This window comes from Myotis nattereri, assembly GCF_964212035.1.
Source record: "Myotis nattereri genome assembly, chromosome: 17".
Lineage (NCBI taxonomy): Eukaryota > Metazoa > Chordata > Mammalia > Chiroptera > Vespertilionidae > Myotis > Myotis nattereri.
In genome coordinates, this window is record NC_138092.1 from 17,298,483 (window position 1) to 17,317,948 (window position 19,466).

General features: G+C 41.5%; 1 protein-coding gene across 1 annotated transcript in view; it reads right to left on the minus strand.

Moving 5' to 3' along the window:
* Positions 1-19,466, minus strand: part of RSPO2 (R-spondin 2) — a 141,761-nt gene that overhangs the window by 28,845 nt on the left and 93,450 nt on the right. The window contains exon 4 of the mRNA XM_081110936.1: positions 18,100-18,288. Coding sequence (XP_080967062.1) covers positions 18,100-18,288 — 189 coding nt within the window. The remainder of the gene's footprint in view (positions 1-18,099; positions 18,289-19,466) is intronic.

Consider the following 19,466-nt stretch of genomic DNA (forward strand, 5'->3'; position numbering starts at 1 on the left):
TCTGAAAAAAAATTAACAAATCACACCAAAACCGGTTTGGCTCAGTGGATAGAGCATCGGCCTGCGGACTGGGGGGTCCCAGATTCGATTCCGGTCGGGGGCATGTACCTGGGTTGCGGGCACATCCCCAGTGGGAGATGTGCAGGAGGCAGCTGATTGATGTTTCTCTCTCATCGATGTTTCTAGCTCTCTGTCCTTCTCCCTTCCTCTCTGTAAAAAATCAATAAAATATATTTTTTAAAAAAAATTAACAAATCAATAAAAGAGGAAGACCCAAACCCACGGAACTGTTTAGCGATGGATGAACCACCAATCAATCACAGATCCTTGCTGATTAAGCTCTTTTCTTTTCTAAGGCTCAATATAGCTCTCTTATGAACTTCTCAAGCCGTTGGCATCAACATTTTTCTATGGTGTCTGTGTTCCCTGCTCTCAGCATTGGGTTCTTGCTTTAATTCCAGTTGTGGCAGCTTTTAAACTTTTCAGATCTTGAATCACTTCCTTCTCACAGCCGTTGGTTTGTAGAACACCTTGTATCGTGCATCTCACCAGGAAAGTGCTCATTTGGCCTATTTCTTTCCAACCTGTGGGTCAAGGACTGATATCCCTGCTGTAAGGGATGTCAATTATCCAGAAGAGGACAACTACATACAGACTCTGGAATAACCATTTGCGATTCATCTGGGTCTGTGACATAGAGCGCAGTCAGAGTCCAAACAGGAGGCCAAGAACAGAGCTGTCAGAAGTCAGTCTCCTATAATCTCCATCTACTGTGGTCGCCTTACTCTAAATCATACCGCGTGACAGTCCAGGGACTTGGCTATACAAAGCGCTCGCCAGATCCTGAGTCTAGACAATGATAATAACAGCGACAAGAGCCTCACACATTGGGGTGGGGAGAGGGAATTGCTGTAAGGAGGAGTGGATTCCGAAATCACTTAAGTAGAGCTAATTTCTGAACACTCTTTTCATAGTAAGTGTGGAACACTCTTTTTATTTTGTGTTTTGGGGCTTCATCTGTAAAATGCATTAAGCTAGCCCTTGCCAGAAGTTCCATGGATCACTTAAAATGTACAATCCAGTGAAATTTACATCACCACAAGATACCGCCCTGATAAATGTCCATTTCAGTTGGACATGGGCGTCCGTCGGACCGCGACTAAAGCAGCGAGGAGTCGGCTTCGCACTCAGCAGAACCCCGTCCCGCTAGGATTCTAAAGTAGTCTCTGACGGAACACTCCATAAACAACGTAGTAAAACCAAGACGGGAACTCTTTACAGGCAGTGATTAATAAGTCAGGAAGGTTACTGACGGAGGAAACATGAAAAAGGAGAGGTATGTAAATTAGATTAGGCAGAGGCACAGAAACACCAATTTTGAAGCAAAGTAACAAACAGGACCTTCTCCCAGGGCACAGAACTGCCTTCCGCAACCTGCCATCAATTATCTGCCTTCTGCTAAAGGGCCACGGGCTGTAAGAGTGCTAGAGGGGGGATGTCTGTGCCAGCGTTTGGAGGTCAAAGCCGTACAGTAACTTTAGGGAATCGACTCAAATCAGCGACCTGAGCTAGAGAATGAGAGCCTCTGAAGGTGGCTGAGCAGCGTGGCTCTTCCAATTCCAGCTGCAGCGTGCGTGCCCGCGCTCGAGGCCCTGGGCAGCAGGAGGTCGCTGGCCTCTGATGCTGCCGGGAACTGTACTGGCTGAACAGCTGGTGTCTTACCTCGGCCTACGTGGCCATTCTGAAAACCCTGCAGTGATCCAACAAACCTAAGAGATTCAACAAAGTCATTACATAACTTAACTATAAAGACTTCAGCAAGCTTCACTTCCTCTACATCATCGGTATCAGAAATCAGGTTCTAAACTTGGGAGTCTTTTGACCTCACTATTTTTTTGACTCTTTTACAGCGCTGGCTTTGTAGTCTGAAATACTAATAAAATGTACAATTTTAAAATTCAAATTTTCCACTGTTGATAAAATAATATTTTGTATTTAAAATACTAAACATTTTTTGCCCCTACCTTAGGAAAATCCAAATAAGACACCAAAGCTTTTTCCGGCCAACAAAAATTATATATTTTTTTTCTCCAGTTTGGGGGTGAGGGTGGTTTTTGCTAATAGCTATTTTTGATTTTGTTATTAAAAGGCACAGATGCTAAAACATAAAGAGGAAAGTGTGGATGTGCAGACAAGCTAGCTTTGAAACAGAGCTATAAAATGCACTTAAATTGTGGTTGCTTTTTGTATTGGAGCTATCTTTGTTTCTCACTGGGCTTCTATCTCCAGGAGCGGACAAATGCACTAATTTTCTCAATATGGAAAATGCCAGCATTAAAGCCAAATAATGTCGGCTTTAAGATAATTACACTAGATTTCATCAAAGCAACTTGGCAGTCATCAAAATTCAACCCTGGTTAGTTGATGAGATTTCATCAGGCTGCTTAAGAAGCAGGGAAATAAACAAAGTGGAGAGACAATGAAAACAATGTGACAACTGTCAAACAAAAAGCGGAGCACAACATTGAACGTTTCCCCAAACGCAGTGCTGAAACCCCAAATTCTCATTCCCCTCCCACCTCCACCCCTCCCGCCTGCACACACACACACACACGTCTGAAAATAAATGACTACCTATTTTGAATTTTCAGTCATCTTTAATTGTGCATTCATTGCATAATATTGATTGTGGAATGATTTGTTACTAAGTACTTAAGGTTGCATAAAAGATGAACAACTTGAGGGCTCTATGATTTTTTTTTAAAGTTTTAAAATATGGGTACTTAAGAGGTCACCACCCTTGTTTGAACTCCTTTAAGCAAGTTCTTAATAAACGTAAGCCATTATAAAAGGAATGGTTCAAATTAGGCTACTGCCGACGTTACACTGTTGCAACTGGAGAGGCTCACATGTCCTCCACCTGGTGGAAATTTCACGTAGTGGTTCCTGGGATGTACAGGTCTTAGGTTTCTGTTAACGTTGAAGCAGCGTGGTCCCAGCAACCCAGACTGCCACTACTGCTTCAAACAGAGCGACAGAAGCCAGCCAAGTAACTCTTAATTCAAAGCACGTTTGACGACTGGACTAGGTCAGTCTGTGCACTTGGATTTGACAATTGTACCAAAGAGAGGAAGATCTGAAATCAACAAACACTTGACATTTGAGGCAGAAATTACTTTAAATTACTTGCGTTAGCAATACCACTCTCAACATGAGAGTACTATAAGAAATCTATGCTCACATGGAAGACCTGCATGTGGTGTCCTTCTATAGGTTTTGACATAAGATGAAAACATAAGAGGGAGAAAGGGATGGGAGGCTACACAATATACCTCTTCCAGGAATTAGCCTTCATTGCTTTTTACCATTTCATTTCATTAGAGGTTCATTTCCTTTAGAATTTTCAAGAAAGAGGTAGTCTGGAAAATTGATTCTTCTCCATATCGGTGTTTTGGAAACAGACTCTTCATATCAGCCAAAGTCTGATTATGTTATTATATATGTTCTATTTATAAGTCCAAGATAATAATTAGAGACTTATTATTAACTCAAGGTTCTAGTCTTTTGCTACCTTGAGCTAAATATTCTAACAAGTAAATTAAGACTATCAATAACTAACAGCGACCATTGGACTATATCACCAAAAAGTGAGCAGAAAAGATGTCAGGTCTGCCAGAATTTTCTTCTAGGAACATGGGAAGATGACACCTATTGGATAGAATGTTCAAAAGGCAGCTCAAGATGAAGTAAAGTTGTGTTTGGAGCATATCATGAGCTTTCCTAAAATACCATATTTAACTGTATATAACTTGTATATCCATATGAAAACCCATAAACTACTTAAAGAGGAAATTTTAAAAAATTGGTCCATTATAGAATTTTGCAGGGTCCACCAAAAAAAAAAGTAGATACATTACTGAATTCAGTCCATGCTAAATTTCATACAACTATTTGGAGAGAAAACAATGCAAAAATAAAAGGTCAATCACCATAAAGGATATATGATGCAACAGCATGAACAATCCTAATTGCATTACCTCTGAGGAAGTTCCAGGGATTACTACGGGTTGGAGGATAAACAGACTATACGGGAGAAAGTTCTAGGTTTAACATCTAAGCAAACACCAAGCTTTGCCTTTAGCATCTAACACTGCCAAGGAGACCTCTCTCAGCCTCCCTGCCCCTTAGCTTCCAACATGTAAAAGAGGGGATGTAAATGAGTGCAACTTAAAGTTGTGTTTAACAGAAAGACATGCTCTTTTTTTGAAAAGAGGAAAACATATGCAGGATCCCCAAACTGTAAAAGAGAAAAAAAGTAAAGCGACTCTCACTCAACCAGGCTGAGGGGCCAGACCCTCACCTGTGAGAAAGGACCACTCCCGAGCCCAGGTGGAGAGCTTCCTTCTCTTCTGTAAACCCCTCTCTTTCTCAAGGTTAAGTTTCTGATATGTAATGGGTTTAAGAAACTGAATTTTCATAACAAGATATCTTTAGTACAGTGAAGTGACACACATCACTGAATGGTATACATCCATACCCATATTCCTGGCATTAGGCTCATCACTATGGCGTAGGAGGCTGATTCATTTGTTATGAACTATGCCTCATTGTCATACCCATGCTTCAGTTTCTCTTTAAATATTCACATTCCCAAGCCTGAGGTTTGTAAATGAATCACAAGTGGGCAAAGACTTCCTCTTCCCTGGGGTAATTCTTTAGTCAGTCTCAAATTTTTCTGCACTGGTCAATCCATGGGGTTCAACTCAGTAACTCTCACTAACTTTGAAGTATTTACTGAGTTCATTCCTTCTTCGTATTCAACTCCCTCTGCCCAGTTTCCCCATTTTGCTCCCTGTGTTGTTTCAAACAGATTCTCTATGTTTACATACACACATCCTGTTTTTTCACACTTTTGATCACTTGATCTTTCCCCCCACTCTCTACTCATTTTCACTTATTCAAAACACGTGATTCCCCGTCTATAGCCAGAAGTCTCACCTCTTCAGGCACCAGTCCTAGTGGCCCGGCAACCTTCATTCCTTTCAGCAATTGAGGCTCGCTCTGGGACAGGCCCTGTGCTGATCGGGATGCTCAGAGACATCCAGTCATTTTTAGAACTCAGTGTGTGAGTTGTTCCGCCTAGATTACACTGTGAATGAGGTGAAATGAATTCAACTTTGAATACGCTGACACCTCTGTTAGCTGGATTGCAAATTAAACTGTACTCCCTCTGCCTATCAAAGGTGATTGCAATCTTCTAGGTAAAGAGAATAAAAGGGTTTCAAGTCAAGTAAAGACAATAGAAAAGAAGATGAATGGACAATGGAGAAACAGGACTGAGTGGGTGGGTGGTTTTTTGTGTTTTTTTGTTTGTTTGTTAGTTTGTTTTTTAAGTAATAACAGCCCACATTTTCTGATCCTTGACTGTGCAAGACATGGTCTGGCCAGGGAATGTTAATTCCTATAACAATCCTATAAAGCAGGCATCTGCTATCCCCATGATACAGATGCTGACACTGAGGCTTAGAGAGATTCACTTCTCAAGTTTGTATACATTCAGGTGGTTGAACAAAGATCTGAGTTCTGATTTGTCAGAATGTGAGGAAGGGATTCAAAGGCAGGGCTGAGAGTCTGGGTAACTGGGAGGCTAGTAATCCCATTAGAAAGAGTAGTTGCCCCAGGAGACATAAGATCTTGAAAGGACAGCATGGTGTGTGTCACCTGTTATGCTGGTGTCTAGAGAAGATGCCCATCCACAGCCAGATATGTAGGCTTGGGCCCAAACCGAAGATGATCTGCATCTAAATGCAGCCATGAATTGGGCAAAATCAAAGAACACCAAAGAGGCAAGCATTAGCCAGTCATGGAAAGAATCAACAACAGGATTATAACAAAATGTACCAGAATCTTAAAAACATACCTATTTGCATATGTGCTCATTTACTCCTCACAACCATCTTGTAACATATTATCCTCATTTCATATATGGCTACACCTTGGCAAATGAACTAATTTTCCCAATGTTAATCAACCAATAAGTGACCAAAACCAATACAGAGCAAATTTACAACTCTGTACACTACTTTTCCAATGTATAATCGTGCACCATCACTGAAGGTATAAAATAGAAGCAAATGGCTATTTCCCAAAGACATCTGAGGGTGTATTGGGGGCTTGGAGGGAAGGCGGGAGAAAGAGTCACAAACAGAATGGGCTAAAGGATTAGAATGAGGGGGAACAAATACATGGTATATTGCTTCCCACCGATGCGGCAAACACCACAAAAAATTGATAACTATACACATTTCTCTGAACTCAGCACTTAACTCAGAATCCTTCTCAATCCAATGTTCCAGGCAACTGCCAGTAAGCAACATGCTAAATAAAACCACCTTCGATATACAATTGAAATTGGACCCTGTAGGAACATTTCATCCTTGATCTGAATATTTGTGCACTTTAAAATTTCAGAGTACTCTAAAGAAATCCCCTTTAGAAGTTAACATCATAAGCTAGAAAATAGGCACTAACGCATCCCAGAGTCTTGGTAAATGGCATACAGAAATAGTAGTTAGAAAGCCATACAGTTCAGTTAGGGTAAATGCAAAATGTGCCTAGATGTAGCAAAATCAACTACACTGATAAAACTGGGGAATGGCTTGGCTTAGAAAGTTGGCAGAAAAAGATATAAGGGTCATAGTGGACTGCAAGTCAAGGCAGAATCCTGCACTCTTCAGAAAAGCAAGCAGAACAGAAAAATGCATAAACATCAGAACGCAGAAGTATTTGGTAATTCTCCCAAACTCAGACTCTGTTTAAAGAACTGCCCCCAAATCTGGGACGTGCAGTTTATCTTCTGACACCTTAGCAACACGACCTGAGTCACTTCCACCTCCATGCTCAAAAGTCCCCTATGGCTCTCCACTGTGTGCAAAGTAAAATTCAAAAGCCGGTTCCCTCCAGAAAGGCACTTCACCATCAGTGTGCAACTTAGGTCTCTGCTGTGAGCTCTGGTGACTGCCATTCTCAAACTCCGAGCTTCAGCCAGGTTCTTCTGCTCACCCCATTGGACACGAGGAGTACATCATGGCATCTTTCCCCACAACATTCTGTCTAGAAAACTCTCTCCCTTTTTTTTTTAACGTGTTTGCCTCATAATATAATTTAAGCTTTGCTCTTCAGGAAGCATTCCCTGGCCACAAGAACTAAAAATGATACTTTTCTTTAAAACATCAGAGCCTATCACAATAGTTATTCATATTTACAAAGAGACCTCTGCTTCGTTTATTTTAATTTGCATTTTCGTCTTCCCTGGTTAGACTATAAACTCTTTCATCTGTATCTTCCCTGCTCCCAATCTGTCCATTTCTTTAGAACACAGGCATTAACATGTTAAATAATGGGTTTGATAAACCTGTAGACATGGCAATGGGAAAGTCATGGAAGGGATTGGAAATTTAGCTCCAATACTTACTACCTGAATTATATTGTAGAAGTAGGTTCAAAAGAGGAATTAGAAGGCACCTTGCAACATATTTCAATAAAGTCAATTCAACTCAGTGAGTATTTACTCAAAATCCATGTGGTTCTCATATCAAATAGTTTTGCCAGATTAAAATAATTGAAGCCCAGTCTTGGAGAAAAAACAAAAATCACAAAAGGTTACTTAAAATATTACTGCAGGACTTGAAATCACCACCAGAAATAACTCTGCATCTAAATAAGGCAACTCCTGATCATACCTAAGAACATGGTACTATGTAGAAAAGACACCACACTTATTGACAAATTCAAAGGGTAACTGACCCTCAGTACAAATGTACATTTTCTAGATTCACTAGACACCAGGCTGTTCTAAATGTGTTCAGTATTCACTAAGAGAACCAAGTGGACAATTCATTCAAATATAACAGGTAAATCAAAGAGTCCTGATTCCATGTTGCCTCTGTCGAGTCATGTTTCATGACCATACCTTCAGCTTTCATTGCGGGATAAGCCTCCCAAGCTGCCTCTCCTTTAGGAAACACCCTTTGCTACACAGATGCTGAAGACACTGTCCACTATGCTACTCATGGCTCTGGATGTGAATTCCCACTTGAGAAATACGTTACAGTGTGTCTACCTATGAACCTAGAATGCTTTCTCTACAATGAGAATTATCATTAGTGTCCTCAATCCTTTTTTATTTTTATTGATTTCAGAGAGGAAGGGAGAAGGAGAGATAGACACATCAACCATGAGAGAGAATCATAGATTTGCTGCCTCTTGCACGCGCCCCCTACTGGGACTGAGCCTGCAACCCAGGCACATGTCCTGACCAGGAATCCAACTATGACCTCCTGGTTCATAGGTCGATGTTCATCCCCTGAGCCACAGTGACTGAGCTAATTTCTGAATTCTATGATGTAGGACCCATCCCTCCCACCCACAAGCACACACTGGAATGTGTCTGAATTGGGATGAGTATTCATATCTGTGCGTTGTGATATAGGTATATAAAGTGTATGTGTATATATTCATATATTTTTGTGTATACATATATGTCTGCTGTCTATATATGTACACATGCATATGGTTGTGTAGATATAGACACACATATGTGGTGATTTTCCCCTTTAAAAGCTGTTACAAAATTGATATTCTATTTTATAATTAATCACTTACTTTAAATAAGAATAGCAAGAACCATATCTACTTTTCCCCTTTGCCTGGTAAGAGGCCCAAATTTTTAGCCCAATTATTTCTACCAACACATATTTGTATGCTCTATTTTTTTTTATCAGTCCTGAGCTCTCATTCTAAGTTTTTCCTAGTTCCGATCTTTTACTAGTAAATTTGTTTTGCTTTTAGCACATTATTAAATAACCTTTCACATTCAGTTATTAAATCCTTCGAGTAATGGGCAGGATATAAGGGCATAACATTAGTTATGAAAGGTCTCTTGACTATATACCAGCTCAAATACAAGAAAATAATACTGACACAGAAGTATTAGGGCCAAGTACAGTGGGGCCTTGACTTACGAGTGTCCCGACTAACGAGTTTTTTGAGATACCAGCTGTCTCTCGGCCGATTTTTTGCATTGAGTTGATAATTTGAGTTAACGAGCTAGGTCTCGGAATGAATTAAACTCGTAAGTCAAGGCCCCACTGTATTATATAAAGTCATCTGCAAAGCAAAAATCTATTGCCTTTACATCATTAGCCTAAATTAATTGCAATCACTTTTGCCACCTGAACCTTCTGCCCCCTCAATTGCACAAATAACTTGATCATCTCAAGCTCTTCTGTATGATGACAACATGAATCACACTGGGATTTTAGTAAAACTCTGTCATTATTTCCATTAAAGTGTGTGTGTGTGTGTGTGTGTGTGTGTGTGTGTGTGTGTGTTTTCTTCCTGCGTCCTGATCCTGGAGGCTTTCCACAAGTACAGCTCTGGGTCATTCCAGTAGCTGGAGAACATTTACAGGAAATCTCAGTGAGCAAACTGCCTGCGCCTCTTATCAACACCAGCCAAAGTCCCAGAGAGGTGTCTGATGAGGAACATAAGTTGTTCTACGAATTCACTAGGGGGTTTATACTTGAGACTCTCTTATCTCATGAGGAAAAAGAAAAAAAGTCCTCTGGAAGTGGCGGGGTGGGGGGAGTCCAGCACTGACACCATGTGTGCCCTATTAAAGTTGTTTTTATTTTAGAGTGCTGTAAAAATTGTTGTATATATTTTACATTAAGACCAGAGTAGCTTACTGCTGCGTAAAATTCATAAAAGAAAGGCTCCTTTGGAATTTTCCCGTCCTTGCTTTGTTGCACACAGCACATCGGGCCTTTGGTGGCATATGCAGTTGAGAAATCCTTTTTACAAGGACCCGTAAAAGAGAGAGTACATGGTGCTCCCCACTGTAATTAAGTGGGGCTGGTGCAGACGGCAGATGGGCAGCTGCAGAGAACACGAGGGTGTGGCTTCTCGCACTCACGCCTCCCTGGTCCCTGGGGCAAGCCCGGCTGGCACCAGGACAGGCTCAAAATGAACCGGGAGAAGCGGTGCCCTTGTATCCCGCCCTCAGCCCCCATGGGATGGGTGCTATGCACGCCCAACACTCCCGCGTCTCAGTCCAAGACGGTACGTCGTTTTGCACTCTCGGGACATTCCGTGATGCCCGTGCACACCACATTGCAGCCCACTTTCCCGCTCTTCCACCTCCTCAGACCTGTACCCTCTGAAATGTGACAATCAGTAGGTCTGGAAGAAATCACTGCTAAAATAAAACCCCCAGAAAAACAAAAACAAAAGACACCGACAGGTGTGAATAGTTAGCACCTACCCACTCTCCAGCAAACAAGGAAAACAATTGAAAAGTGGTGGGTGGAGGGTGCAGAGAGGGTGGGCACACTTCCCAAGATGCTGCCTAAAGTTCATTGTGAAGATTGCTGAAGCAGGAATTAGACCAGTCGTGGGCAAACTATGGCCCGCGGGCCAGATCCAGCCCGTTTGAAATGAATAAAACTAAAAAAAAAAAGACCATACCCTTTCATGTAATGACTAGGGGCCCAGTGCACGAAATTCGTGCACTGGGGGTGGGGGGGTGGTGTGGGGGGGAGAGTGTCCCTCAGCCCAGCCTGCCCCCTCTCACATACTGGGAGCCCTCATGCGTTGACCCCCATCACCCTCCGATCACCTGATCGGCCCCTTGCCCAGTCCTGACGCCTCCGCCAGAGGTGTCAGGCTTGGACAGGGGACCCCCATCTCCCCCTGATCACTGGCTCTGGCCCCCGCCCAGGCCTGAGGCCTCTGGCCCAGGAATCATGCCTGGGAAGGGGACTCCCATCTCCCTCTGATCGCTTGCTCCACCCCCCGCCCAAGCCTGACGCCTCTGACCCAGGCTTCAGGCCTGGGCAAGGGGACCATCATATCCCCCCAACCCCCGGCTCCGCCCCCCACCCAGGCCTGATGCCTCAGCCAGAGGAGTTGACCCTCATCACCCTCCCATCACCAATCACCGGATCGGCCCCTTGACCAGGCCTGAGGCCTCCGGCAGAGGTGTCAGGCCTGGGCAGGGGACCCCCAGCTCCCCGTGGTTGCAGGCTCCGCCCCTGCCCAGGCCTAACGCCTCTGGCCTAGGTGTCCGGCCCGGGCAGCGGGGACCTGCAGTGGCAGCGGGGGGCGCTGCGATTGTGGGCTTCGCTTTAGGCCCAGGCAAGGGACCCCTAGCTCCCGGGACAGCCAGCTTCGACCGTGCCCAGCTCCCATCGCTGGCTCCACCCCTACTTCCTGCTATCACTGTTCAGGGTGGCAAAGGCACCTGATTCTCCGGTCATGGCTGCCCCCCAGCTCTTAGCTCCCCCCTGGGTTTCCGATCACTGTCAGTGGCAGGGGGCTTCTTCCTGCTTTCCCTTTCGCCTCCCTGCATTGTGCCTACATATGCAAATTAGCCGCCATCTTGTTGGCAGTTAACTGCCAATCTTAGTTGGCAGTTAACTGCCAATCTTAGTTGGCAGTTAATTTGCATATAGCCCTGATTAGCCAATGAAAAAGGTATCGCCGTATGCCAATTACCATTTTTCTCTTTTATTAGTGTAGATGTTTACTTTGAATTTATATTAGTTCACACAAACACTCCATCCATGCTTTTGTTCCGGCCCTCCGGTCCAGTTTAAGAACCCATTGTGGCCCTCAAGTCAAAAAGTTTGCCCACCCCTGAACTAGACACTTTTTTGTTTGCTTGCTTGTTTGTTAATCCTCGCCTGGGGATATTTTTCCATTGATTTTTTGAGAGAGTGGAAGGGAGGGGGAGAGATAGAGAAACATTAATCTGAGAGACACATCAATTGGTTGCCTCTCACAGGCGCCCCGACCAGGGTAGAGATTGAGCCTGCAACCGAGGTACATGCCCTTGATGGGAATTGAACCCAGGACCCTTCAGTCTGTGGACCAGCATTCTATCCACTGAGCCAAATCAGCTAGGGCAGAATTCCAGACACTTTAGCTGCTGAGAAGTATTTGAGGGCAGGTGGATCTTAGCTAACCATCAATTTAATATAATAGTTATACATTAACATTTGAAAAGTGACTGCCTCTGGGTGACTGTCCCAGTTTATAAACACTATGAAATAACCTTAAAATCAGCTGCCATGTGTCCAGAGGTCCCTGGGAAATAGTACAATTTGCTATTTAATTTAAAATGACTAACACTCACTGATTTTAAAATATAATGAAGTATTTAGCATTGCAGAGGGGGAGCAAGAATGCCCCCTTTTTCAGATGCTGTCTTCTTCATATAAAAATTTCAATATCTACATTCCAGACAGCCATGAAAGTTTCAAAAGAAAAGAGGTTTTACTCTTATCCTCTCTTCCAAACTATTCTTGAGGTTGGCATGTATAAAACAGACCACATAAATTGAACTCAAATGTAAACAAAATGTACAGAAATAAAGAACATATGTCTAAAGCATATTTTCTTGACCCTTATCCTACTGAAAATGCGCTTATTTCCTGCTCTCAGTTTAATCCATCACAATCTACAACCATATTTAGTTCTATTATCTAATACCTAGTCCACATGTTGCTGTCAATTTATATACAGAAAACAAAAATTAGAGAGGTCTTATTACTTTTGCTTTTTAAAAAGAAAATGTTTGCAGAAATTAAGGGTCTAAATCACTAAAAAAATATTTTCTTTTGTTTCCTACCAAGTTAAAAGACACTTTAAAAAAAAAAAAAAAGGAGATAATGGTCAAGTAAGGTCTCATAAGAGGAATAAGTTATTTTCCAATAGAAACAGTATGTAGTAGCAGATTCCATATTTAAGTTTTAACACACTCCTGAGAAAATATTAGGGCTTAAAGAATTCCACTATATTTTTACTAACAATTGTGGTATAGTGAGTTGAGGTAGCCAGGAGTAGAAGGGATAAAAAACTACCTAAGCACATGTCGAAGCATCACCTAAATTACTTTAACTATCTGACTGCTTCTGTGTGTCAGAAAGAGAAAAACCACGCAGGGCACAGAGCAACTAGGTGTGGGGTTGGGCGAGGATCCCAGCACTTCTGTGCAGACCAGGGAGCAAAGGGACAGAGATGAATGCTGGGTGGGACTCAACATAAGGCAGCCTCAGCGAGAGGGTGACTTTGAAGGACTAAGGATTAAAAAAAAAAAAAAAAAAAAACAAGCTTGAAGTCACTCTTTTTCTCCCAACAAACTGAGGATGAATGACAGTAAAATGATAGAAAGAAGAGGTCTTAGTAGGGGCAGCTGAACCAAAACAAAGCCAGTGAGTGGCTCAACACTTCGGCATTTACTAAATGACCTTTGGGGTATGTTCCGCTGGCTGTTTCAAGTTGGAAGATATTGGGAGGGGGTGGTGATGGCAGAAGGCCCTGGGTGGTGTTTTTTAAGTATTTGTAGAGCAAAAGTAAAATGATGTGTCTGTTGGAGGGAGAAATAGTTTAAAGTTGGCTACTTCAATGGTGGACAACCATGGCTCTGTCTTTGATTTTTATTATAAGGAACAAGAAAAAGGCAGGGGAAAACGTGCGTTTCCGAGGCAGCAAAATATTGGTCCTACTCTTGGCTCTACCACTAGAAACTTGCTGTGCATCACCTTGGTCCAGTCAGAGCCTCCCTAAATCTCAGTTCCCTCCTCTACCCTATGCAAGTAAGAGAATCAAGATGGTTACATGGCATAGCCATCGAGTCAGCAGCTAAACAACTGTCTCGAGGTCTATCCAAAGCTCTCCTCCATTCAGGTCTATAATCAAATGGTACTCCCTCGATTTCTCTGAATACCCTACAAAAAAATAGGCAGTTCCAATAAACTCTTTCACCGACTTCAAATCCTGCTTTATTTTTCTCCACAGCCTCTATCTCTGCAGAAAATTATGCACTCATCCACTTTCTTGCCATGATTCCCATTAGAAAAGCTCGAAAATGACTCATTATGCATAACCCAATGATTGATATATAGCCATGCTCGATAAATATCTAATGGATACATTAAAAGTAGCTGTCATGAGACCTTACAAAATAGTGAGTACCATACAGACAGGACAGGATAGCTCAGGCTGAGGTTATGTTGGCCGACCCTATGAAGGAGTAGAAGATTATAGCCACTTCCAAATGTCAGCATTTCCCCTGTACATGAGCATCTGCCAACTTTGTCCCTCCACAACCATGATTTCATTTTCCTATTTATTTAAATATATAATGGTAGCATGTTTATATTTTTCTATTAATATGTTGCCTAATATACAACATGGTTCAAACTCAAACTTCCTTTCATTTAAAGATTCAAGTTATAGCCCGGCCAGCATTGCTCAGTGGTTGAGCATTGACCTATGAACCAGGAGGTTAGAGTTTGATTCCCAGTCAGGGCACATGCCCGGGTTGTGGGCTCAATCCCCAGGGTCAGCTGTGCAGGAGGCGGTCTTTGAAACTATGTAAAACAAAGCATATCTCTCTCTCCCTCTCCCTTCCTCCCTGAAATAAAAAAGATATATAAAAAATAAAATAAAGATTCAAGTTATATGTTAAGAGAATAAATTCATCACAACAGGGTGAATTCTATTCATTAGTGAGCTCAGGGTGGGAGAGAGGAAAGGCAGCTATATCTGCAGTGAGTATGGGCTCCGTTTTTAAGTAATCCGTTATTTTCCCCCTTGTTTCCTATATTCATTTTTCAATATATTTTTCCTCTCACTCATTATCCACCTTTCTCCTTTCACCATCGTTTTTTTTAAGCTCTTCTCTTTTTTACCCTCCTGCTATCTTGGTAGATAAACAGGTCATGTGGATTTAAAGCCTTGCATAGTCTTTGAGGGTTGACTACCTGTGAGAGAAAGAGAAGAAAGAAAGATTTGAAAGCTGCCCGATGTGAAAGTCTTGGCACATGCCCAGTGCAGCTGCTGAAAAAGCGTTCCTTTCCTTGTTCGTAAAACAGCGGTCCTGGGCTTCCAGTCTCTTCCTCGCCCTCACGTCTCGGCCACAGAACTGGCCCATATCTTCTCACAATGAATCTTAGAATCACTGGGTTTTAGAACTGGCTGGATCTTAGAGCTCGCCTACCCTCATACCCTCCAATTAACAAATGAGGAAATAGAGGCCACAAGAGGTTAAGTGTCTTGCCCAGGGTCACAGAATTAATGACTTGACAGGGTACAGAGACCCAGGTCTCCTGATCGCCAGAACAGAACCCTGAAAAATGAGTGTCACCAAAGCCCAAGAAACTCCACAGGCTATTGTCATCAGCACTGGAATAAGAGGGAACTGATTGAAAAGAAAGTTTGGGAAGGAACACCAAGTAACTTCAAGGGTAAATCAATCCATGACCTAGGATAGTTTCAGAGAATCTCCATTTAAAAGCAAATAAGCAGATGACCATTACGAGGAAGATAGGCTGAAGCATTACACCATTTAAAAAAAGACAAATCTTGCACCCATTACTTTCTTATTTTTAGTAGTTTTTAATGTACCATCTTATATACGTAGTGACTATTCCATTGCATTGACCTTTAACTTCTGCCTTCCAGTAATCGAATGCAGCTGATTTTAATGTGCTGGTGCCTTAGTGTGAAGGAGGTTAAGGCTGTGTTTGTGTGCAATCAGGTTAAGATTGGCTCCAACAGGAGAAAAATCCATACATATGTTGAAAAGATCTGAAAAATGCCTGTATTCCCAACCTGATTACGACTTACATTTTTGCATGGTTTGTCAAAGCAGATCACTAAAATCAAATCAAGATGTAAAATGGGCTGAAGCGGTTTTCTTCTCCATTCTTCCGTTAATCACCGTGACCTACCGAAGAGAGGAACTTTCTGCTCTCTCACCTGAGGCAAGGTGGGATACTACACTGGAAGTTATGCCTATTTTTATAAGCTGGTGCTCACGTTCCAACATTAATTTTCTAGTTGTAATTTCTTACATTTTAAAATAGAAGTTATTTTATTGCAGAGTAATTTTCCGTTTCTATCAAAAATTCTATTGTAGGTCCCTTTTTATAAAATAATAAAACAAGTTTCCATATAACCTTTTAGACCTACTAACGTCATATAAAAATTGAATTTATTCAACTGAAAATGTAGATTTTGGAATTAAAACAATAGCCAGTCGCTCCTAATAAAAAATACTTGATAAAACCTAACTATGAATTAAATCAGAGTTCATGCCTGGTTATCAAAAGGAGGATATTGGCAGATGATATATACGCATTTGTTTCAGCACAATTTACACTGCTGACAGGGTCAGGTCGTACTCTGTACGACAGTATACTGCTGTTGGTAGCACAAAAACTATGAGTGCAATAAACATTACAAGTTAACAATCTAGCTGTTATCTACAAAATTCTCAAGCAAGACTGGGGCTAGGTCAAAATAGCGGGAGGGGAATATTCTGGCTCTTGTTACACATAAGCATGTTTGTTATAGGAGCATTTTCAGGTTAATTTTTGCTATTAACGTAAACCACAATTGGGGGACCACATCGCTGGGAGAGAAATGGGGGGAGGGTAGTTATATAAACAATATACAACAAAGGAAGCCTTTCTTCCCAATACCTGAATACATCAGGTTTGTTTTTAGGCATGAGGTTGCAGGTTAAATGCTCTCAGCTATCCAAGAAGTGGCTTATTAGTTTTGTAAGAAAATATTTTCTTATATTTTGAATGAAAAATACTCAGTTTAAAGGGAACAAAACCATCCTTGTTAGTGAAAAGCAAACCCCAACAAAACTTTGTTTCAAAGACCCAGCAAAGCAAAGCAAAACTAATTCAAGAGGAAAAGCTGCCTTCCTAATAGTAGCTTCTGAATCTGGATCTAATAGTTCTCAAAGGCCGACTGGAGTCTTCGAGTCTTAAAAGTTTGTCTTCCTCCCTGGATCATAGACATTCTCTATGGGGCAGCATAATACGGATGTAAACCCATTTTAAGCCGATAGGTATTCTCTCTCTGGCCTGTAACCACAAAGCTGAAAAACTGTGCCCCAACAGAAAAATAAATAAAGACAAACAAAAATTTTGATTATTTCACAGGGCAATTTTCCAAACACAACTTCTTTGCTTTTCTATGCTGTAGACTAGAAAAACCCCAGCTTCATCTCCAACAACGTAGCATCCACTAGTGACAAACGGTAACAAGCTATTACGCTTTAAGAACCACAGCGACGGCGCTGAGAACTCCATCTCAAACTGACACGGCTTCAGCCAGCACCTGAGCTATGTACGCGTCTCCTAATTTGTAAATGGGCCTAATCCTGTTATTACAGAATAATTACTGCAAATCAGCACAATTACTACAAAGACATGAATAAACACACACATACCAGTAGCTGTTTTCTACAAATTATTATCAAAACAAAGAGAACCGGCTAATTGTGGTAACATTAAGACAACGTTTATTCCTCCCAGTGTTTGGGCAAGTTTATTTTAAGTTGTCATCTTCAACTAGTAATGATGCTGATGATTTTACAGATGCCATAAACCTTTCTAATCTAAACTCTTCTCAACTGAAAGTTGGCCGCTTCCCTCAGAGCAACATCTGCAAAAGCCTGATTTCATAAGACCTACTTGTATGGTACGTTAGCCAAAAAAAGACAGACACACACACACACACACACACACACACACACTTATAAATCTCAATTTGGAAAGCCCATTTGTAATGCACTCTCCTAAATTATTATCAAGGTATCATGAAAGTAAATGAAATATTCCCTCTATATCAGGGGTCCTCAAACTACGGCCCGCGGGCCACATGCAAATACAAATATTGTATTTGTTCCCGTTTTGTTTTTTTACTTCAAAATAAGATATGTGCCGCGTGCATAGGAATTTGTTCATAGTTTTTTTTTTTAAACTATAGTCCAGCCCTCCAACGGTCTGAGGGACAGTGAACTGGCCCCCTGTTTAAAAAGTTTGAGGACCCCTGCTCTATACTCTTCACCGTGTAAGCATCCATCTTTAAATAAGAATAATGTGGAATTTGACCCTCTGACCAATGTTATTATCAGGTTTCCTTCATGGAGAAATAGTCATTATTGGGGGTGGGGGTAGGGAAGAGGCAAATTCCGAAAGCACACCACCCACGGCAGTGACTCCCCACACTCACCTCCGGGACAGTGCCTCATGGCCATCTTACATCTCCGGGATTCGGCGATGGTTGGACATGGTATTGTATCTTTTGCTGGCTTTTTAACAATTTGCCGTGTTCTGGTTTCCAGACCCCATTTAAATCCACATGTGCGATTATTTCTGCTACACGTTCCCCATTCACTCCAATGACCAACTTCACATCCTTCTAAATAAAGATTAAAAATAAACAAAACAAATACAAATAATTTGGTATCCATTTGCTCCACTGTCATCAAATTTATACACTCTCCTCACTTTCAGATTCCCCAAATTAAGCTGCACAGCCCACAGAGACCTATATTCGCCTTTCAAACTTCAATTCTTTGAACCAGAGGGTTACTTTGATTTACAATAATTGCCACATACGTAATTTTAAAACTAGTACTTTCAATTTGTCTTAGTTCATTTTTTGAAGCGATGCTTCTGGTCCATTCTAAAGACACTGGAATATATAATCTCTAAAAGATTCCATAGCTAAAATCTACAGCAGAAGATACGATTTTCACATTATGATAGAAGAGAAAGCTTTTCACGTTAATTCTGAACACCCCACTGAAATTCACATGTGTTAGTTTTATTTTGAAAGTAAGTGTTTGGGCCCAACCAGCATGGCTCAGAGGTGGGGCATTGACCTATGAACCAGGAGGTCACAGTTCCATTCCTGGTTAGAGCAGTAGGGGGCATGCAGGAGGCAGTGGAAAGCTGGATCTCTCATCATTGTTTCTATCTCTCCCTCTTCCTTCCTCTCTGGAAAATATATATGCACACACACACACACACACACATACACACACATATATACAGATATATATGTATATATATATATACACATATTTATATGTATTTATATTTATATGTATTTTAAAAGTATTTGGTGAAAAGGATAGAGTGTTTTGCATTTTCTGATTTATCTCAATTCTTCAATAGGTGTCAGGAAACCACATTATGTATTTCCTATTCCCTAAATTGGTGCTATATATTATTATAGTGTGAAAGTAAACAAGTATGGTTAGGTATATGAAAAATGTATGATTTTTCTAGATTACATATCTAGCTTTTAGCACCCCCTTTTGTAAAATCATAAAGCGGAAAAGTGGGCTAGCCTCCAGTCTCCTGGGGTGAGGTGGGGGAATAAAGGGACAAAAATTGGTAAAGTTAAACGTCCTCATCAATTCCCCATTAAAAAGCCCCTTCACACTACCAGGTCACGACTCAGGCCCAGGGTCCACACACAATATTTCAGCATTCCAGATCTTAGCAGGCATGATCATGGTTACTCTTAGATGTTTCAAAGCTATTCAAGATGATTTGTATTCAGGGGAATGCACAGGACTCAATTTGTAA